The 23465-nt window shown below is 38.6% G+C and overlaps 1 protein-coding gene and 1 long non-coding RNA gene across 2 annotated transcripts; both read left to right on the top strand.

The window, feature by feature from the left end:
- The first annotated feature begins 1530 nt into the window (after positions 1-1530).
- LOC576731 (cell division cycle protein 23 homolog) lies at positions 1531-22683 on the top strand. The gene is made up of 14 exons (XM_030985879.1): positions 1531-1699; positions 3023-3095; positions 3444-3581; positions 4069-4217; positions 5009-5141; positions 5803-5980; positions 6580-6677; positions 7338-7419; positions 12466-12630; positions 18339-18447; positions 19287-19424; positions 19941-20019; positions 20660-20776; positions 21415-22683. The coding sequence occupies exons 1-14, from the start codon at positions 1563-1565 to the stop codon at positions 21622-21624; spliced, it is 1806 nt and encodes a 601-aa protein (XP_030841739.1). The 5' UTR covers positions 1531-1562; the 3' UTR covers positions 21625-22683.
- LOC115924109 lies at positions 13694-15155 on the top strand. The gene is made up of 2 exons (XR_004064187.1): positions 13694-13739; positions 14644-15155. It is a non-coding gene; the product is annotated as an uncharacterized LOC115924109 (long non-coding RNA).
- Positions 22684-23465: the final 782 nt, after the last annotated feature.

The raw sequence follows: 23465 nt of genomic DNA, 5'->3' as shown, positions 1-23465 counted from the left end.
GACAACATCTTTAAACGCTTCTTCTCCTTCTTCATCCTCTTCTTCTTCTTGTCCTTCTCAATTCTTCTTGTTGTTAAAGTTGTTGTTTCCGACTCATTAGATTATCACGTATATAAATTTGCTTTGGAACATTAGTTAGAGAACACTTTTATCTGGTAAACACTATGATACTTATATGGCAAATATTTTATCTTTTCATGTAAATGTCAAGACATCGTTCCTTTATTTAAATCCTTTCTATGCTCTGTAATACAATTAGAAAAAACAGAACGCATAATATAATTTTACTCAACCGTTTGAATTCCATAAGAAAAAATGGAATAGTATCTGTATAGTATAATTGAAATCTTACTGAATGTTATTGTATGAGATGTTCCATTTCATTCAATCATGTATCATTGAAGAAAAAAGAATATGTATTTATTTTGAGATTATCTTTTGTGACAATGTGAATTGCAAATAAAAACTTATCAACAACAAGTTGTTGTTTTGTCCTTCTTCTTCCTCGCTCCGAAGATTCCCAAGGTCTGGTGTGAATAAAAAGCTGATAAATGGTGTCTTGCATGAGATAACTGAAATTGTAATTATGTCAAACAGAGGAGAGAGAGAGAGAGAGAGAGAGAAGAGAGAGAGGAGAGAGAGAGAGAGAGAGAGAGAGAGAGAGAGAGAGAGAGAGAAGGTGGGGTAGCGTAGTATAATGTAGGGAATAAGCAAATGCAATAAACTTGAAATGAAGATTAATCTTTTTCTCGTTCCTTTTTAATGCGCGTCTTGCAGGGATGACGAGAACAAACTGAACCAATACTAATCATTGTGCAAATGATATTAGATAGAAAAAAATTGTAAAATGTACAAACTAATGAGAAATAAAGGTAAAAAAAGAATATCCATCACCTCGATACACGAATATGAGGCCATTCGGGAATCACTTTTCTGTTCCGAGCAAGTGAAGCGAACAAAAATTCTAAAAATGTTATGCTAGATTTTGGAGCACCTTGCTGTCCGAATGCAGTGTGATGATGTTACACAAGCACCTCGTTATGATTACTTGTTGTTTATGAAATATTTTTCTTTGACAATTTATTTACTATTGTTCAGTTATATATTTTGTTTTGTTTATGTACTTCTTTCGGACCCCACGGAAGACCAGCTCCCATGTCGGGTAAGCTGAATGTGGGCAATCCACCGTACCTCAACAAAAATTCTCTAGAGTGCGATATTTGTAATGCCTATTTAGTGGGTCGGGGATCGCCAATTGAGCCAAGAGTGGATTAAGTATCATCTACAAAATGGGGAGGGGGGGGGGGGGGGGTAACAATTCCAGAACAAATATTGCACACAATGGGCCAATACTTTTGTGTGTGTGAGACAACTGAGAAGAAAAAAAAAGGAAATCCAGAATTCTTCAAAATGGCTAGTCAGATCTAGAATAAACAGTTTTTTTTCTTCAGGGTTCATATTTTGCATTTTGGCCCGCCCCCCCCCCCCCCCTAAAAAAACACGATATCGAGATAGCGCGCGGGTTTCATTAGCTATCGGCATTGTGCTGTTATCGTTCAACAATGGCGGCGATTTCAACTGAGTCCGAACTCAATGAGACAACTTGCAGGAAAGATTTCAACTTGCCTTGGATCAAACGTGATCTAGTGTGTGCCACAAAACAGTGCCAGGAAATGGGGCTTTTACAAAGTGCAAAGTGGTAAGTGTTTCATTGAAATAAAAATAAAGTAAACAATATTTAGTTTCATGTTTGATTGAGACATCCATTTCAGCATGTGGGACTGGGGTAAACTGCTGGTACTCGCTGGAGTTAGCTGTAGACGCAGCGCGGCTAGCGGGAGCTCAGACTCTGTGTTGTGTGTTTATGTCTGTGAGTGTGATGACTCTGCCTCTTTGGCTCTGCCCAAATAACGTTGGGAGCGCGGAGCGCATGTCATCTATGATCTAACACTTTAAGTCAGTTACCTCAAGAAAACAACATATCATTCAACATTCTGTCTCCACTCATTGAAAAGTAATTTGGAGTTTGGTTAGCCGTTAGGAATTAACAAAACACATGAATAATAATATCGCCTCAGCAGCAGCCAGTGCAAGAAAGAAAAAGAAAAACAGTTAGACTTGCAAAGAATGTGGATTGTCATGTTTTTGCCTTTTGTCAGTTTTGATAATAATTGCTATTGTCGTGTCAATCATCTGGCATGTCTGGAATGTTTAATTTCAGATTTACACTGGAGAAGATTTCTAGATCTAGACTAGACCTAATTATTTTTTTCCCTTTTAGTTTTACTGTTTTCTTTTTTTTCTTTTTTATAAAATTGTGATGTAAGCGTTGGATCTTGAATCATTTCCTTCAAAGAGGGAATGAGAGTGATCTTCTGTAACATAAAACAATTTTTTTTCTTTCTCCCTGAAGTTGACTGATTATAGACCTACCGTAGTTTAGTTTGGTTACTTTTGTACTATAATTGCAGTCAATGGCAGAGCCCACTGAGAACTGCCGCCAATTCATTGCAAGGGGATTAGAAAAGTAGGTTTATTTTTGTTTTTAAATAAATTTGGTTAGTGGTTACTCAAGCAAATACAATAAGATCATGAAAAGTTAGTATCTTAATACAGAAAATAATTTAAACTCATCATTTAAACTGCACCTCTAATATTTTGAGACATACATGTATGGGCAGCGTTTCACACACAAAATTGTCATATAACTAAGTACATGTTCACTGACATAGGATTGATATCTGCAAATTATGACACAATATCACATGCAGTGGATTTTGAATGAAGGAAGGTGGGCATTATAGGACTACGTCTTAAATTAGAGCCTGTGAAGACAGGTAACTACAGGTAACTATGACATCCCATCGAAATGCGAGTTCTATTTGATAATTAAAATGAGTTGTTGGTGAAATTGTATTTAAAACAGTTTTGTGAAACGCTACCCAGGTCTACAGATTCTTTAGATTTTAATCTAAAATATATTAGTGTGCCATATTTTCAATGTTCTTTTGTGTGTTTTCAGGTGTGCTGAACTATCATACTCTCTTCAGAATGTGAAGCCAGCTCCATCAATAGATATTGAGGAAGATCCACAGGTATTGACTAAGATTTATAGCTTGATGCAAAAATTTTTATGTCAGTGACTACCTGTGTTGAGTCAAAATAACTTATTTACATTTTTCAGTCATCTGTTGTCCAGGCTTGTCCATGATATTCTAAATACTTGTCATGGGATATTAATTAGCAAACTTGGGTATATTTTCACATTGTTAAAGTTTAGTTTTTTGCCCTGACAATGATTGTAAAAAAATATTCAACTGGTTATAGAAATAAAAATAAAGTTTTTAAATTTATTAAAAGTATGAGAATTAGTGTTTACTTTTATAGTGGAAATGGACGTAGAAAAACATTAAACATTTTACTATATATTACCTTTACGGTAGGACTTCTTGGAAGAATTTGACAAGTACACCCTCGCTAAGACATTCTTCGACCTGAGGGAATACGAGAGAGCAGCTTTCTTTGTAGACGACTGTCAAAGCAACAAAGCTTTCTTCCTTCACATGTACGCTGACTACCTGGTAAGTCCATGGCAAAGGTACCATTAAGACAGGTAGATTTTTCTGTCTGCCTTGTAACCAAGGTATCTTAATTTGTTGAATTTCTGGTTGGAACAAAGCAGCTTCTTTATAATTGACTTGGCTCTTGAACAACAGTATTCATCTTCTATAAATGCTTGCCTCTCTAAAGTAACTATGCCATATCTTTAGAGTTTAGAATATACATTTGTGTGCGAGGTGCGACAAAAAGAAATGCCTTTTAGGATGATGACCTCAGTAGAATTTCTGTATAATATGATTTCATTTTCACAAAAATATATTTCACCAGATGGTACAAAAGATGGATGCCAGAAAGTACATGTACCTGAAGTTGCCTTATTTTAGCCTCACTTGCAGTAGATGAGGGTAACACTCTTGGGTTAGGGAAAGGTACAGTGTGTCAATTGACACTGCATTTAAAAATTCTTTTTCTTTTCATGCATTTGTTGCATATTGCATAATCAATCAGGCTGGGGAGAAAAAGAAGTACGATGACCTAACTGATCTCATAGGACCCATCCAGTTCAAAACCATTCAGAACGGTTCACTCAAGGTGCTACGAGTTGAACTGGAGAAGAGGTACAATGAAGGCCGCTGTGATGGATATGCACTCTATTTGTAAGTTGTGACCCATTGGGGCCATTGTCATGTGTCTTCTCTCTGTCTCCCTCACTCTATCTTTCTCTCTCTTTCTCTTTCTCTCTTCTCTTTCTCTCTTTCTCTCTCTCTCTCTCTCTCTCTCTCTCTCTCTCTCTCCTCCCTCTCCCTCCCTCCCTCCCTCCCTCTTTCTCTCCCTCTCCCTCCCTCTCTCTCTCTCCCATTCTTTCTTTCGAAAGGACATTCTATTTAACCTCATTTGTTTGTGTTACTACTCTTGAAGAACATTTTCATGAACTTTAAAGAGCATTGTAGAGTAAACTTCATATTGAGTGTAATTTACTGATTATTGTTTGAAATAAGTCTCTTCTTTTATATATATTGAAGTAAATTGATTCATTATGCTCAACTGAGTAAATGAAATGAATGATATCTATTAGTTAACTGACATAGCAGTATAGTCAGTTCTCTTTCTATACCTGCAGACCAACTGTGAAGGAGTTTGATTCAAAACGTAGTCACATCATTCAGATGGTAATAAGGTGTATCTTAAAAATAATAATAATGAACGTTGCTTGTATAGCGCATATCACTAACATAAAGAAAGTCCCTATGCGCTTAGGAAAAAATGAAATAGATATAGGACAGAATAGAAATGAACATTTATGCCTGATACCCAGCAAATAATTCATTACAAACAACAATAATGATACATAATTCCTATATAGCATACATGTAATATTATTATTATTAATAAAGCTGTATTGACTGATCAATCAATGAAACTGTGATATTGTTATTTTAATTTGAAGGTATGGGGTGGTTCTGAAGAAACTAGAGCTGCAAAAGGAAGCTGAGAAGGTACTGGTGGAAGCCCTTCATAAAGCCCCTCTTCACTGGGGAGCCTGGATAGAGCTAGCGGCCCTCGTCACAGACTGGGATAAGGTATTAAACTATTGCACATTGGCCGCTCGGCACATTTTCCTAGACATCCGGCTGGGCTATTTTTCAAGATGGACGCCAGCTTTTATATATATATATATTTTTTTTTTAAAGGTCATTTTAGCAGTATGTTTTTTCATTTAAAAAAATTATAATAAAAAAAATTTAAAAATGGGCAGCCTCCAAAAAAGAAGCAGGCGGGAATGCTAAACATGAATTTAAACTTTGTTTTGCCTCAACTTTTTTAATATGTATGATATCAACTGAAATTTTGTTTTCATTCTATACATGAACAGTTGAAGAAAATAAAGATAACAGGAGAAATAACTTTGGATGGAACCCAAGTTCTGCTTGCATTCTGTGTGGGGCTATTGTCTGTTATGGCAATTAGTCAAGCAGTCAGATTTATAAAAATTAAAAATGACCGTAAAAGCTGACATTTTCATTTACAGCTATTTTCACATATGACAGAGACACTGACAAGTTGTCACAAGTAGATTTTTCACAATAATTTACAATATGTGTTTGCACATGCATTGTCAGCACTTTTTCATGTATTGTTAAACTTGCAACTCATTTTTTGTATTGGATGAAAACATTATTCCTAGCACGCACCTGTTGTATAGTGAAATAATTTTGTTGTTGTTGATGTATTTGTTTTAAGTTGACTAGTCTAAATCTGCCAGACCACTGGATGAAAGAGTTCTTCCTAGCACACACCTGTGTAGAGCTGCAGCTGAACGAAGAAGCACTCAAGAGGTATACGACTCTCAGCGAGGCAGGCTTCCACAAGAGTACCTATATCATATCACAGATTGCAAATACACATCACATTATTAGAGGTAGGCTTGCATTTAATATTGGTATCTTGGAATTTCAGTATTTTATTGGCTTTATGAATGCACTTTTTCTGATATCGCAGATAATTCTAAATATCCATTATCCATTCTTGGCCCGTCTTATAAAGAGTTGATATCAAGCGTAACTTATTTGTGATTGATATCAATCGCAACTACACTGTATGTACATAAGAGATAGGAGACTGTAAACTTACGATTGATTTGAATCAATCGCAACTCTTTATAAGACGGGGCCAAGAAGATAGGTAAGAATGTTAAATTCAATGTATCTAATCCATGCCTACAGTCTACAAAGGTTATAAAAAAAATTCTCTCACCATCATTCAAAATATAAAGACTTTCTGCTACACTACATATTTGACATAGAGGGTGGCATAAGCAAGTTTGCCAGTTAAACAGAAAGGGGGAATGTTTCTTTCAAAAGAAGCGTGGTATTTCAAAGACGCACTCCCATAATGGACGGAACCAATGACAACTTTCATGTTAGATTGGTAACAAGATTCCTTGTACAATATTAAGCTGCATGACGTAGTTCCATCTATCTTGTCAAAAAATAATGAGCAAACATTTTTCAATTTCAGCCCTGGATGTTGCAGTGGAGCTGTTCAGCCAACTACAGAAGGTTGATCCATATAGGTTAGAAAACATGGACACTTACTCCAACCTACTGTATGTCAAGGTAAGTCATGAACATGAATTATCAAGTCAAGGGGTCAGTGACACAAAGATGTAACTCCATTTTGGCCATTTTGAGACAAAGTGGTTTATGTGTCACTGAGCACTTGGGCCTTAAGGAATTAAGTCTATGTTTCACTAGCCATTTTGATATCAAATACTCATTTTGGCAAAATATAGAGTTACGTCTTTGTGTCACTGAACTCTCAAAGTTATCTTCCCCAATGGTTCGATTGTGAATGTATCTGTTCAGGGGTAGGCCCCTTTAGATTAGAAAAATGCCGACACCTCAAATTTGCTTGATGTAAAGGTAAGAAATCTTCCGTTATGGTTCAGTTGTAAAGTATTCTATCCCTATAGCTTAAAAAAAACGTGGACTCTTTCTCCAACTTGCTTGGTGTCAAAGTAAAACAGTTACATCAATAATCAAGATTTACTCCATAAAGTAGGTATGGACAAAATTATCCATAAATAATGAATAGGTAAACATGTTAATGGGTAAAAAGAAAAACATTTACATCTTCTCCCTGTGGAGGGAATAAAAATTTCCTTTAATTTGCAATAGATGGATATTATTTTGTTTCTTATTAAATTATCATTTATGTTACAGTGAATAGATTCTAATACTGTTTTTTGTTTCTTGATGTCTTCTTCTCATACACAGGAGATGAAAGCTGAACTAAGTCATTTAGCCCATCAGGTGTGTGAGGTGGATAAATACAGGGTCGAGACATGCTGTGTGATCGGTAAGGAATTTCATGTACAATATTTAGCTTCCTTAGGGTTTGAACTTTGAACTTCTAAGGTCAAAGGTCTCCAATCTGTGTTCTGGAGATGACTTAAAGCCCCACTACACTACTTATAGCTACGTGCACCCTCTATACCGCCAACAATTCCTAAGCGGTACCTGTTGATCCCCCATAATGCCCTTTTTCTTATGTTAATTGAGAGCTGATTTGATGAGATAAACACCTGCTAATGACCTCGCCAGAAGGTATAATCCCTCCTTGCCAAACTAGTGCAGAGGGGCTTTAAATGAAAAAGTCACAGAATCAAAAAAGAGTGTTAATTATACAAACATAAAATATCTGACAAACAAATATAATGAACACATCTACTAGCTGTGTTGTACCTGACAAAATTGTATGAGGAAATTGTGAGAACCACCTGCCAGAGAAGTATGTAGTCCCATATGTACACGTCTGTGTTGTTACTTTTTCATATCTCCTTTATGTCACATACAAATGTGTGATTCTAATATGATTTACATATCTAGTGTGAAATGCACAGTCCCATATGAAAAATCTATGTAATATCCAGTGCACAGTTAAATTGTAATCCATGTCTTTGTGAACTTCTCTGTTGATGTACTTGCAGGCCTCGAATTACATCAAATTTGGGTCCAGGCCACTTTTTTGAGAGGGCACAAATCCACTGAAAGGGGCACAAATCTATCCTAAGGGGCACTAAGGCCAACATGGAAAGTGCGCGTAAAATCACCTCACGCCGTTGTTTTCAAGGTGGGGGGGGGGGGGGATATGTGCACCCAGGGGCGGATCCAGGATTTCTTCCTTAGGGGGGGGGGGGGGCCCACTTTTTTTTTTGTCCCCCCAAAAAATCGCAACGACTCATCCAGCCGCTGAATAAGCGGGGGAGGGGGGGGAGGGGGGGGGTTAAGAGGACACTTTTTTTTGTTTTTTGGCCTCGAAATTTGACAATTTGACATTTTGTTCCCTTTGGGGGGGGAGGGGTGGGGGGGGGGGGTGAGGTCACCTTTTTTAGATCAGCCATTGGCATAATTTTTTTTTTGTGCGTGTTTCATTTAAAAAAAATACAGACATAAAAAAAACCGAAGGGGGGGGGTTTAACGCCCCAAACCCCCCCCCCCCCTCCCTGCGTACGTGCCTGCTCGTCTGAATACAGTTCCCCTCCCTCCGCGCAAAGCGCGGAGCTTTTACGTTTCATTAAATCATTAGAGAAAGAAGAGGATTCGTTGTACCATTTTTGACTCTTAATCCTCGTCTAAATTCATCCCCCCCCCTCCCCCGCAAAGCTCGGAAGCTTTTACGTTTGATTAAATCATTAGAGAAAGAAGACGATTCGTTGTCCCGTTTTTTACTCTTAATCCTCGTCTAAATTCATCCCCCCCCCCTCCCCCGCAAAGCTCGGAAGCTTTTACGTTTCATTAAATCATTAGAGAAAGAAGACGATTCGTTGTCCCGTTCTCGACTCTTAATCCTCGTCTGAATTCAGTTCCCCCCCCCCCATCCGCGCGCGCAAAGCGTGAAAGCTTTTACGTTTTATTAATCATTAGAGAAAGAAGACAATTCGTTGTATCGTTCTCGACTCTTAATCCTTGTCTAAATTCAGTTACCCCACCTCCTGCGCGATCGAAGCGCGGAAGCTTTGACAATTAATTTAATTATTAGAGAAACAAGACGATTCGTTGTACCGTTCTCGAAAATAATCCTCGCCTGCATGAATACAGTTTTCCCCTTCCCGCGCAAAGCGCGGAAGCTTTTATGTTTCATTAAATCATTAGAGAAAGAAGACGATTCGTTGTACCGTTCTCGACTCTTAATCCTTGTCTGAATTTCAAAAATGTTTTTTGTTTGCTCCTTTTTCTTCATACGTCCTCTTCCTTTTCTCTCCTCTCTTTTTTTGGCTTTTTTTTTTGGGGGGGGGGGGCGCCCCCACCCCCCCCCCCCCCCCCCCCCCCCCCCGGCTACGTGCCTGCGGTCAGATGAAGATCTTTTGATACCTTGTTCGCCCCCGGAAACTCATGGGTTGAAGGCAAATTACGGTCAGATAAGCATTCAGGGGCCCGCCTCAGGGCCCCTAGCTGGTGGAGTCGAGGGTGCGGAAACCCCGGAATTTCAGGGGTTTCAGGCATTTGATTACGGTCAGATGAACATATTTTTATACCTTATTTGTGACACTGGCAGGATACTGATTGGCGTGAGGTCCAGCGGGCGGAGCCCCCAGAAGCCCATGGGTTTAAAGCATTACATTACCGTCAGATTAGCATCCAGTGGGGTCCAGGGGGCAGAGCCCCCGGAAGCACAGGTGTTTAAGCATTTGATTACGGTCAGATGAACATGTTTTTATACTTTATTTGTGACACTGGCAGGACACTGATTGGCGTGAGGTCCAGCGGGCGGAGCCCCCAGAAGATCAAGGGTTTTAGGCACTAAATTGCAGTCAGATGAGTATCAAGAGGCCTGCCAAAGGGCCCTTGGTTGGGTCCCGGGGCAGAGCCCACGGAAGCTCAGGGGTTTTAGACGTTTAATTACGATCAGATGAGCAATTTTTGATACCTTATTTTGTTGAGAAACTGGTAGTTAACTATTTTTTCTTTCTTGCTCTCTTTCTTTCTATTTCTCTTTAAAATGCTTTTCAAAAAAAAATTGGGGGGGGGGGGAGCTGGAGGGGGGGGGGGGAGTTTCCCCCTTTGACGTTTCATTGAATTATTAGAGAAAGAAGATGATTCGTTGTACCGTTCTTGACTCTTTATCCTTTTCTGAATTCCAAGAGAAGCGCGGAAGCTTAGACGTTTTTAATAAATTATTAGGGAAAGAAGACGATTCGTCTCGATCTCGACTACCGGTATTATCCTTTTCTGAACTCAATTCACACCCCTCCCGCGCGATGGGCGGAAGCTATGACGTTTTAAATAAAACGTATGGGAAAGAAGACGATTCTTTGTACCATTATCTCGACTCTTAATCCTTTTCTGATTTAATTCCAGACCCTCCTCCCGAGAAAAATCGAAGTTTTTCACTGATTAAAAACTGTGAAAACGCACCAAAAAAGGTCACAACGCGAAGTAAAGATGTTGAACCAACGATGGGTAATCAAAACTTCCCGATATTGATTGGTTCAAATAAAAAGGATGGATTGAAAAACTAAGCCTGAGTCATTACGGTTTTTGTGCCAAACGTTTCAGTCATTTGGATGAAGACATTCTTTCATATCTCCGTATCGGCAATTAAGTCCCGCCAATTAATTTAGGAGTTCCATAGTGGAAATTAAGTCTCGCCAATAATTATTGTTTTAGATCTCCGTAGGGGCAACAAAGTCTTGCCGATTATCATTGTTTTAGATCTCCGTAGGGCCGCAACAAAGCCTTGCTGATAATTATTGTTTTTAGAGCTCCGTAGGTGCAACAAAACCTTCCAGTAATTATTGTTTTTAGAGCTCCGGAGGGGCAACAAAACCTTGCCGATAAATATTTTTTTAGAGCATCGGAGGGGCAACAAAACCTTGCCGACTATTATTGTTTTTAGAGCTCCGGAGAGGTAACAAAACCTTCCGGTAATTGTTGTTTTTAGAGCTCCGTATGGGCAACGAAACCTTGCCGACTATTATTGTTTTTAGAGCTCCGTAGGGGCAACAAAACCTTCCGGTAATTATTGTTTTTAGAGCCTTGGAGAGGCAACAAAACCTTGCCGACTATAATTGTTTTTAGAGCTCCGTAGGGGCAACAAAACATTCCGGTAATTATTGTTTTTAGAGCTCCGGAGGGGAAACAAAACCTTGCCGATAAATATTGTTTTTAGAGCTCCGGAGGGGCAACAAAACCTTCCGGTAATTATTGTTTTTTAGAGCTCCGGAGGGGCAACAAAACCTTGCCGATAAATATTGTTTTTAGAGCTCCGGAGGGGCAACAAAACCTTGCCGACTATAATTGTTTTTAGAGCTCCGTAGGGGCAACAAAACCCTCCGGTAATTATTGTTTTTAGTGCTCCGTAGGGGCAACAAAACCTTCCGATAATTATTGTTTTTAGAGCATCGGAGGGGCAACAAAACCTTGCCGACTATCATTGTTTTTAGAGCTCCGGAGGGGCTACAAAACCTTCCGGTAATTATTGTTTTTAGAGCTCCAGAGGGGCAACAAAACCTTGCCGATAAATATTGTTTTTAGAGCTCCGGAGGGGCAAAAAAAACCTTGCCGACTATAATTGTTTTTAGAGCTCCGTAGGGGCAACAAAACCCTCCGGTAATTATTGTTTTTAGTGCTCCGTAGGGGCAACAAAACCTTCCGATAATTATTGTTTTTAAAGCATCGGAGGGGCAACAAAACCTTGCCGACTATCATTGTTTTTAGAGCTCCGGAGGGGCAACAAAACCTTCCGATAATTATTGTTTTTAGAGCATCGGAGGGGCAACAAAACCTTGCCGACTTATCATTGTTTTTAGAGCTCCGGAGGGGCAACAAAACCTTCCGGTAATTATTGTTTTTAGAGCTCCGGAGGGGCAACAAAACCTTCCGATAATTATTGTTTTTAGAGCCTCGGAGGGGCAACAAAACCTTGCCGACTATCATTGTTTTTAGAGCTTCGTATGGGCAACAAAACCTTTTTGAACATTACAAGTCGGGTTGGCTTATGATGACTATAATGTCGGCAAAACTTTTGTGGATTAAAATATTGTGGCCGTAAACGGTTTGATTTTGAAAAGGGCATTCCGGCCAGTGAGAGGGGCATTGCGGCAAATTGCCGATTGCCGGTGGGTAATTCGAGCCCTGTACTTGCACTTGCTACTCCCCACCCAGGTGTGAAAGTTCATGTGGTTGGACGAGCAAGTGTGTGCTTGTAAAATGGCGACTGGCTGGAATGCTCCCCAGGGAGTGGAAAATGTGCATACATTGTGTGCGGGTAAGCCTGAATCCGATGACCGGGGTAATAATATATCTGTAAAGCGCTTAGACACATCGTTGGATCGATGTATTGAGCGCTATATAAACATGGAATATCATTATTATTATTATTATGTACATGTTATCCTTCCAGGCAACTACTACTCCCTACGTGGGCAGCATGAGAAAGCTGTGCTCTACTTCCAGCGATGCCTGAAGCTGAACCCTCACTATCTCTCTGCCTGGACTCTCATGGGTCATGAATACATGCAGATGAAGAACACTCCAGCCGCTACAGAGGCATACAGGCAAGCCATAGGTAAGAGTGATAAAGTGAGAAAGGCAAAGCCATTACAATACAAGAAAAATCTGCACTTTTGGGGGGTGTTTCACAAAGATATTAAGTCAAACTTAACTCGAAGTTGGACTTAAATATTATGGAGGGCCATTTGTAGCCTTATAGTGAAATATATTCAAAAGCAAAAATTCAAGTATTTTAGACTTTTCATAAATTCCACATCAAGAACATGAAATCTCCCAAGATAATAGAAAATATGAATGATTTCAATCAACATTTTATGCCTTTTAAAATAATTTATACAAAATATTTTCAATGATGCTAACAGCTTTCCGTAACTGTTAAGTCCATCTTAGAGATACAGGTAAGTTCAACTTAGGATCTTTGTGAAACACCCCCCTGGTACGTAGACTTTTGCCAATGCATAAGCCTATCCATGAGATTTCATTACAATATTTCCCTATCTTTTTTGTGCAGACCAGGGGGGTGTTTCACAACGACTAAGATCAACTTTAAGTTGGACTTAACTATGGCAGGCTGTTCATGCCACTGGTTGCACTCACTATTGGTCCCTCAAGTATGATCTTTAGATAATATTATTTCCTTCAATAATGACCTATCAAAAAAGGTAAATACTGTAGATTTGTCACCGTGATTTGTAAGTCCCTTGAGAAACCAATGCAAGGAATGGTTGAAGGAACTAGTGGCATGAATGGCCCGTCATAGTTAAGTTCAAGTTTAAGTCGATCTTAGTCTTTGTGAAACACCTTCTAGTTCACAGATAGGCAGAGATAGAAACGCCAGGGATTATATCATCTGTAAGATACCTGAAATGTGATAATAGAAGCTGTGTTCACAAAAAGAGGACTTCAAGGACCTGTTAGCCTCTTTATAATGAGGTTCTGTGTGTAGTCTTTTTGATTATGTCATCACATGAACTGTCTGTATACGTGCCTTCACGGTTGTTTCATCGCAAAGCATGCCGGGACATAATTCTAGTCCATTTTCACCTTCGCCGTGATCAGCTGTCCTGTTGCAAACAACGGGATTCGTATCGAATCAACATCATAATCTTGTACATAGTCCGCTATTCTGCAGTGATTTTCTTCCAATCCAGTATCATTTGTACGGTAAGAAAACCAAAGTTTGTGGTTATTCATTTTTATGACTAATAAAGCTGATAATACGACGTAATGAGAGTGGGCCGAGATCCAACTTTAGTAAATGTAGGCCTAGATCTAGTCCCGTATGTTCAATTGTGTGTGCATTTTAAGTAGACTGATTGTCTTTTAAGCTGCTTAAGTACACTCGTCTCGTGTTTTAGGTAGAAATGTACAGTAATATGAGATTTATGTCTCATGAAATATGAATAGACTTTCTAGATCCTATAATTGATAATGGAATAGGGTCTACTAGAATGGCCGACAGTTAGGCCTAGAAAGTGATTGCAATTAGAAATTATAAATGTAAGAAAGTAAAAGAGGCCATGAAAACGATAGATTTTTTCGATCTGGATTTTAATATATTATAGTCTGATATCAATGAGCTCTACTTGAGGATCTACATGACGGGGGCGTACGGAGGATTTTTTCGAGGGGGGGGGGGGGGGCCGGGGGGTAAAATTTGAAAATCACGCAGTCAATTTCACAACGACTCGGCCAGCCGGTGAATAAGCCGGGGGTGGTAAGTGCACCTTTTTTTTTCCTTCTTTTTTCCCCAAAAATATGAAATTTGGGAGACCGATATTTTGTTCAGTTGGTGGGGGGTAAGGTCACCTTTTTTGGGTCACCCTTTAGCACAAAAAATGTTTAATTTATTTTTGTTATTAAAAAAGTGAGGGGGGGGGGGGTTCCTCAAAAACACACACACACATAGTCTAAACAAAATTGGAGGAGGGGGGGGGGGGGGGGTTCAACCCCCGAAACTCCCTCCCCCCTGCATACACGTCTGCTACATGATCTAGTGTTGAAGAAGTGATGAGGGTTCTTTGGTCACAAACTTAAATTTGATTTTCTTTTCCCTTTTATTTATCAGTTGCAGCATCATCGAACACCATGACCCATGAATCAGAAGATAACGTAGATGCTACGAGAGAGCTCATTTCACAATGGACAACAGAAGTGTTACGTGACTTTCTACAAGGAGGGGACTCAAGCTTGGAAATCGAGTACCGGTAGTCATTATTTTATGGGTGTTCTCTGCCTTGACTCTGGGGGTACTGTTCAGCCATCCGAGGTAGAGATAAACTGGACGATGGATGGAGAGGGGGCGGGGGGGGGGGGGGGGGGGGGGGGAGAAAGGCATGCAGACTGCAGAGCTGATCGTCTACTATGTATAGAGACATTTGTGTGTACCTAGTAGATAAGGACCCTCCATCACTAGAGGGAAGAATGAGAGACTACAAAGAGGGAAAGGCATTTAGTTATTTTGCCAGTTTCTGGTTAGGGAGATATTTTTTTCATCTCGTGGGAGAAAGCTGTCTGTAATTCAAAATCATTTGATACTTGAATAAATTTAGTTCATTTTCTAGACTGTTTCATGTCAAACCATTGATTCTACTTTTTTGTGAGTATAGTCAGAGAGATAGAGAAGTAACACGAGTAAAGAATGAAAAAGAAGCTAATATTTGAACGAGGAGGAGAAAATGGAGATTACGTTGTTGCCCATAGAGTTGGAATAATTGTTCTTACCACTTTTTATTAAATGATTGTGACCATTTGGTTTATTGTTTGTACATAAAGGTCATATGTTATAAGAACTGTATTGATCAATCTATAGAGTCTTATAGATTGATTAATACAGTTTTGAGATGATGATGATGATTGTGATGATGAATGAGAAGGAGAAGAGGAGGAACATATCATGAGTTGATGGAGAAAAGATTGATAGAGGGGTTATCATTACAGAGAGAAAGAGAGATGGACTAACATGAGGAAGGGAGAGCAAGAATGGAGGCTATGACATAGGGGAAGAGATAGAAATCAAAATTATATTTATACTAACATTTACTAAATTAGAATAGTAAATTAGAAGATAAAGCTAAAGGAAAGAATGCAAACTAAAATTAAGCAAAGACCGTCACAATATCGTTTACATTATAATATAAATTAAGTAAAGGTACATGGAAACGTGTACATTTGTAAAATTTAATCTCTTGTTCTCTTAGATCTTCCTCTTCACACCTAATTCTTGCTCTCCCTCTCTATCTCTCCCTCCCCTCTCTGTCTCTTTCTCTCTCCTCTCTCCTTATTATCACTCTTTCTCTTTCATTAAGCGTCGACATCTCTCTCGATGCCTCTCTCTGTTTCTATGATTTTTCTCTCGTTAAATATTTAAAACATCAGGTCTGTCTGACCTTCCTCTCTTGAATAAATCATGAATAACTTCAACTCGGCATCCTACATACAGTAATGATTGCTTAGTACTCATCTACAACCTTCTCTGTGTTGTTTTATTTTATTGATAAAATAAATATAACCATGAGATGAATACAAGTTAGATCAATATCAACAGGTTTAATGCAATGCATATAAGTTGACATCTTATGAAGAAGTAGTACCACCCCCCCCCCCCCCCCCCTCCAGGAACGGGAACGGAGGTACCGCATGCGTGTTCCCAAAATCTCTGGCTCGTAACAAAGAAAAAGATCTGCCCGTATTGACTTTACACACTGGACTTTTGCTGAGAAGGGGGGGGGGGGGGGGGGGGGGGTACCACCTTTAATGCAAACACATTTAAAGGGATCGGGTAACTTACTCTCAGATTCTGAAACAAAATCCTGGATTTAGCTCATGCTGCAATGATAAATTTAGGTCAGTCAGGAACTCGATGACTTTTACAATCCGATCGCCTGTCTGATTATCAAGATATTTACGATTGGAAATCGAAACCAAATTTTGTGTTTGCCAAACGGTTTTCATAACACTACAGTTTATTGGGGAAAACGAGTATGGTAAAAGGGGTCAAACAAAGATTTTTACTTCTTAGAGGCACTTCTTGATCATTTTGAAGCACAATTTTGTTAGGGCTTCAGTATTAATACACCATATCACAGACACTGGTAGCACGTAGGGCCATACGTCCATCTCGGTTTAAACATTGTTATACATTGTTAAACAATGCATTTTACAATACCTTTACAACATACACCATACACCATTTGCGGTCACATGGTTTGGAAATCACATAACAGATAATAATTCTACAACTGTGAGGTTTCACCTGTCGTCATTTGATACCCGAAGGAACACTTTTTTAGGGGCTAAATCTAATTTTTTCACAAGGCAAAATAACTATATGCCTTCCCCTCTTTGTAGTCTCTCATTATTTTTCCCTCTAGTGATGGAGGGTCCTTATCCAGTAGGTACATACAAACATAGTAGGCCAGTTCTGCATGCCTACCCCCCCCCCCCCCCCCCCCAATCCATCCATTGTCCAGTTCCTCACAGTGTCTACCTCGGATGGCTGAACAGCTACCGCGTCAAGGCAGAGAACACCCATAAAATAATGACTACCGGTACTCGATTTCCAAGCTTGAGTCCCCTCCTTGTAGAAAGTCACGTAACACTTCTGTTGTCCATTGTGAAATGAGCTCTCTCGTAACATCTACATGCACGTTATCTTCTGTTTCATCGGCCGTGTTCGATGATGCTGCAACTGATAAATATAAGGGAAAAGACAATCATATTAAGTTCGTGACCACAAGAATGATTGTAACAAAAGAATCCTTATCACTTCTTCAACACGTAGATGCTCAAGTTGAGCTCATCGATATCAGAATTTATATCCAGATCCAGATCGACAAATCTATCATTTTCATGGCCTCTTTTACTTTTTTACACTTAATTGCAATCACTATCTAAATGTCAGCCATTCTAGTAGACCCTATTCAATTATCAATTATAGGATCTAGAAAGTCTATTAATATTTCATGAGACATAAATCTCATATTACTGTACATTTCTACCTAAAACACGAGACGAGTGTACTTAAGCAGCTTAAAAGACAATCAGTCTACTTAAAATGCACACACATTTGAACATACGGGACTAGATCTAGGCCTACATTTACTAAAGTTGGATCTCGGCCCACTCTCATTACGTTGTATTATCAGCTTTATTAGTCATAAAAATGAATAACCACAAACTTTGGTTTTCTTACCGTACAAATGATACTGGATTGGAAGAAAATCACTGCAGAATAGCGGACTATGTACAAGATTATGATGTTGATTCGATAAGAATCCCGTTGTTTGCAACAGGACAGCTGATCACGGCGAAGGTGAAAATGGACTAGAATTATGTCCCGGCATGCTTTGCGATGAAACAACCGTGAAGGCACGTATTGGAGGGACCATATGACAAATGTAGAGTTGTATAGGGACATCACACTGGTCTCGGAGAGACCGCCGCCTCCGTTCCAGTGGTCATTGCTGGAGGAGCAAGAGTGAAATCATTTCACAAATGCTCTTCTGGGAGCCCTCAAGGGGCAAACGCACCAGAGGGTGCCCAGCAATGACTTACATAGACTAGTTAGAAAAAGACACCTGTCTACCTACCAAGGCAGGATCTTCCAAAGATCATTGAGAATAGAACTGAATGAGAGTGAGTGCGAGTACGCTCGACCTAGAAGTAGTATCTGAAATACTGCTATTAATTAATGAAATCCTTGCAAACCTTTTATATATAGATTTGTACTATAATCATTGAATGCTTTTTACTTTTTTTCAGAGGTGAATAAGCGTGATTTCAGAGCATGGTACGGTTTGGGACAGACGTATGATATTCTTCGTATGCCCTTCTACTCCCTCTATTACTACAGACAGGCTCAGCAAGTCAGGTGGGTCCTTTTATAGTGCACATTATACAAACGATGCATGCGAATGAGTTTATTATACGATTTATCCGCACTCGATTTGAGGCTGTATGTATCTATCGTACAAAGCCATCAGGCCGAGTATGATCGGTGCTTAAAACAGCCCCGACATAGATCCTGTGATAAATGTATGAAAACATGCAACATATTTTGTATACAATGAAACTGCTAAAACTTTGATATATGAGCAAAAAGAATTCATTTTAAGATTGTCTTGTTTCATAATCACTGACAAATAAACCCAAAGTTTAATAGGCTTACTTTAGGTCGCAAACAGAGATAAGCGCACTTACCTGTACACCCATCAATGCGCAGTGCTACCCATATTTGCTGTAGATCAAGAAATTGCTCACAAGATTGTCATGTTTCATTAAATAAATTGATTAATTGGTTTTAAATTAATTTAGTCTGCAGCAGATTTGAATTCCAACAGAGTGTCCCAGACAGAAATATATACTATTATGAGTGCAGTTTCCTTTTTGCATTTATTTGTATATATACTTATATTGATAGTTTAATTATATCAATGATTATGAGATCGGAAGCTTAAGTATTTCCTTAATTCTTTATAGATTGTGCAAAGCCATGGCACAACACACTTTATCATGTTAGAAATATCTCATTTTATTTAATAAGTGAATTTTTAAGTGGTTGTCTTCTGCCAGCATTATGTTTATAAAAAAGGAGCAAACTGTAACATAAGATGTGTAAATTGTATCACTTTACTATGTCTTGTTTATGAAACCAGATTAAACCAATCCTCTTTCTTTCTGTCACTATGTTTATTTCCTACCCCTTGACAGACCAAATGATTCAAGAATGCTGGTAGCCCTTGGTGAAAGCTATGAGCGTTTGGATAAGATCGCCGAATCAAAGAAGTGCTACTGGAGAGCCTACTCTGTGGGAGACGTCGAAGGCGTAGCCCTAGTCAAACTAGCAAGGTAAGAGACTGAACAGGGACCCGTTTCACAAAACTTGTCATCAGTGACAAATGACAGATTTTGTTATAAGCTACTGAAATCCTTGCTTCCGATTGGTTATCAGCATTTTCGTCACTGATTTTTGTAATTTGTCATTGAAAAAAGCTTTGTGAAACGGGTCCCAGGTGTTCATCTCAAGATTGCATGATATGAAAGTTTTTATTAAGTTTAGGTCAAGAACGTGTTTTAGGATGTTGTTCTACTACAGTGTATTATTTCTACAAGGTATTCGTTGTTCTTTCATTTGTACCTCTCACCTTCTCTAACTTTTCCTTGCTTTCAAATTTGACAAATTTTTGTGTCATTATTAAATCCCTCTCTCCCTTTCACCTTCTCCTCTGTTTGTTTTCTTGTTTTTTTTCTTCTCAAGTTTGTTTGTTTCTTGTTTATGTTTTTTTCCATTCGATTGGGGGAGCTCATCCCCCTCCCACTTAGCTACGCTACTGCACCATTGTTTTTTGTAATCCCTTTTCACAGATTACATGAGAAATTCAATGAAGAGGAGAAAGCAGCCTCCTTCTACTCTAAGTATGTGGAACAGATGGAGACGATGGGGGTAAGTGTGTGCAGAGATATTGTTCTCCTTATCCAGTTCTCTATTCTCTCATGTGGTTATTATGTTATATGACTTTAGCAAAAAAAGAAAAAGTAGGCATGTGTTGATCATGAATGTTGATGTTTATAACAATGTGGATGCATTGGTGATCCATTGGCACAATGGGTTTAACATACTTTAGTTCATTTAGAATGATGATTCATGATAAATCTGACAATGCAGGGAAAAGGGGCATAATTATTTGTTATTTTTATTCATCATTTGGGAAATGTCAGGTAGCCTCTTCTTTTGAGTCAGTACAATATTTTCAATCCATGATAATGTAAGAGACAAAGAAGTAAAATATAGTCAGAAAGTAAGCAAATAAGAAATAACAATCCCTTCCCAAACTGAATACTTTCATTCATGTCATAGTATATCTTGTTTAACCTCTTTGTCTCTCTGTCTCTCTATCTATCTATCATTCTCTCTATCTATCTATCATTCTCTCTCTCTCTCTCTCTCTCTCTCTTTTCATACTCCCCCTCCCCTGATCTGACTTCATCTGCTTTGCACACTTGTATTATCATTTCCCTCTTTTCATCATCTTCCATCTTCACTCTCCTTCTTTTCTTCTCTCTATGGTCCTCCCTGTGAGCAGACGGCAGACACAGAGGAGCATTGTCAGGCCTACCGGTACCTAGCCAGGTACCATCTCAAGCAGAATAACTTTGATGAGGCCACCATCTATGCACACAAATGCTGTGATCATAGCGAGGTAAGATCCCATTGCCATTCCCGGCATTGTTCAGTCATTGATTGGAGGGAGGCACTGAAAATGTACACAGGAGTAGTGAGAGATTTAGCTCCGGGCAGCCCTAAAGGGCTCTGGATAGTAAGAAAAGAGTTAATTTGAGAAAACAAATACATTAAACTTGCCACAATGAAATTTAACTTTAATAGCAACAAATCCAAAAAGATATTGTGTAAACAACAAAGTAATTTTGTCACTGGAAGGATGCTTATTTAGTAGTTGCACTGTGGAGGGAATTATATTTTTTCCCGAGGGACCAAATAGGTTAATAATATCGATACTCCAGCATTAGCCTGGCTACCCTGATACAGTGAACAAGCATCAAAGGAATACTGGGTAACCGATTTATTTCATCTGGATGGATAATGGAAGTGTAAAGTGCTTCATAGAGACATCAATAATGTATTAAATGTTATGTAAATCCAGAATATCATTATTACTATAAATGGCAAATGTAGAGAAATGCTTGCCAAACGTCATCAGTATCTTTCCCCCGTCTGATGATTTATCCACTAGAGCACAGCACTTCTAGGAATACTTCATTCATACCATTTCCCTTTTTTATCCTATCCATCCTTCTATCATACCTATCTTCCCCTTAGACGAGAGAAGAAGGCAAGGCCATCCTGAAGGAGATCTCGACCAGACGACCCAGCGGGGAGACACCCCATGCTTCCACCCACCCCTCCTCCACTCTGGAGGCAGACGGGGGCTCCATCACGCAGGGGCAAACCCAGGTCAGCCGGACGGGGGATGCAGCGGGCGATGTCCTCAACAGGGTGACCCCAATGAACCTCACATTCACCCCTTGACCCCACAGGATAGACTGAAAAACCTTGTATCCATGGATACGGACTAAGTTCAAACCCAGACCAAATGGGTAGCTATTTCGCTGATTTGTGAAGCATCAAGTATCAAACTCTTAATTTTGTAACTTTATGAATTAACAAAAATCATTTCATCATGAAATAAGTCTCTCATTTTTATATCCAGATTGGACTAATTTTATGTACGGTATTTGTTTTGTTACAGAATTTTGGGTAATATATTTGGTATAAAGAGATCCACACTTAGCACTCCATACATGAGTGGACTAGACCATGTTTAATCTACTTTGCCTGTACATACATGAATATGAGCCTGATATTATATGAACAGCTGCAATTCCAATTGTCCGTTTCTAGACAATTCAAACAAATACTACATTTCTACTCACTTTAGTGAGATAATTAGAGCTGTACGGCCTCTGATTTATGTAGCTGATATGCAGAACACATTGCATTATTAAACTGCATTTCTACGACACATCCTTCTGTGACAATTGTTGTGGGGTCAATTTCCTAGAGTAACCAAAGTCATATCTTTACCTGGGACCAAATAATATTCCTAACCCCAACCTAAAACCAATTTGCAATCTTAACCATATTCCTTCATCTTTGATAAAATCAAGGCCTGAGCAAATGTCACCAGGATTAATGATGGGTCAGCCAAATAGTATCACAAGTGTTTTTGAAAGCTATTTTCATATATCTATATCCCTGAAAGTGTTTAAACGTGATAAAGTCATCTCAAATATGTTCAGAATAAAGTGGTTGAAACCAAGTGCTTTGCATCTCAGTGGTTTCTCAAAGTCAAGAATGTGGGTCGTAAGGGCTGGTAATTTTGGTCACAAAGGTCATGCAGTCATTTTGTGCTACAGACATGTTCATTAGAGCATTCAAACTCTCACAACAGTTTTGCTCCTGCCGAGTTTAATAACAGGCATTTGTGAACAACAATGGAGAAGAAAAAAGACAAACATGTATCTGCTTTAAAGATAAAGTTGAGTTCTAGTTATGCGATTGCATCGTGAAAGAAACGATGCGGAATCGATCAGAAAGAGTTGATCATGTAGCAAGGTTCTGGAATTATCAAAATGAGAAGAAATTTGGCCCAGCCTTGGTAAAAGTAACAAGTACTGTACACAGAAAGATGTATATGGGACTACATAAACATGTGGCATACAAATGAGGCCCACATATTTAAGCTGAACTCAACTTTTTCTTTAAGCATTCAAAGAAAAAAAAAAGTGAAACTTTGATTATTTTGTGTATCATGTTGGTCTATTTATTTCAATTCATGTACATGTATATTCATTTGTATACAATAAATTCAAATTCGATTATAAACAGCATAGTGCAATTTTGTTCTGTATACTCATTATTATAAATACAAATATTAAAGGGTTACAGTAGATAAAAGCAATCAGATAAAACAAACTGCACTTTCAATTTTGTAGTACTAATCATCTTTTCACTTTAAATTTCTCTCTATACTATATATATATATATTATTATTCAATGATGATGCACAACGCACACGTACTGCATAGCTCTAGTATCATGTATGGTAAGAAGTACATGTATAAGTACTATCAATTCATACTAGGAAAAAGATGGGAGAGAGAGATATGAGAAATACAGATTGTAAGAAAAGGAAATGAAATATGCTCAAGGTGGATAGCATTAGCTTTTATAGTTTAATATAATACTATTATTTACATATATATATATATATATATTTTATCACAATTATATACAATTCCATATGATATTGTATACACTAATGTCCTTTGGCAAGACATTGATCTACATTTGCCACACTCAACCCAGGT

This window comes from Strongylocentrotus purpuratus, unplaced genomic scaffold, assembly GCF_000002235.5.
Source record: "Strongylocentrotus purpuratus isolate Spur 01 unplaced genomic scaffold, Spur_5.0 spur5_scaffold_15, whole genome shotgun sequence".
NCBI lineage: Eukaryota > Metazoa > Echinodermata > Echinoidea > Camarodonta > Strongylocentrotidae > Strongylocentrotus > Strongylocentrotus purpuratus.
The sequence above is the reverse complement of the archived record's forward strand: the minus strand, read 5'-3'. Positions and strand labels throughout refer to the sequence as shown.

Coding starts and splice junctions, on each gene's coding strand:
- LOC576731 (XM_030985879.1), top strand. CDS start 1,563: ATGGCGGCGATTTCAACTGAGTCCGAACTCAATGAGACAACTTGCAGG. Junction 6,678..7,337: donor CCAACCTACTGTATGTCAAG/GTAAGTCATGAA, acceptor TCTCATACACAG/GAGATGAAAGCTGAACTAAG. Junction 19,425..19,940: donor GCCCTAGTCAAACTAGCAAG/GTAAGAGACTGA, acceptor CCCTTTTCACAG/ATTACATGAGAAATTCAATG.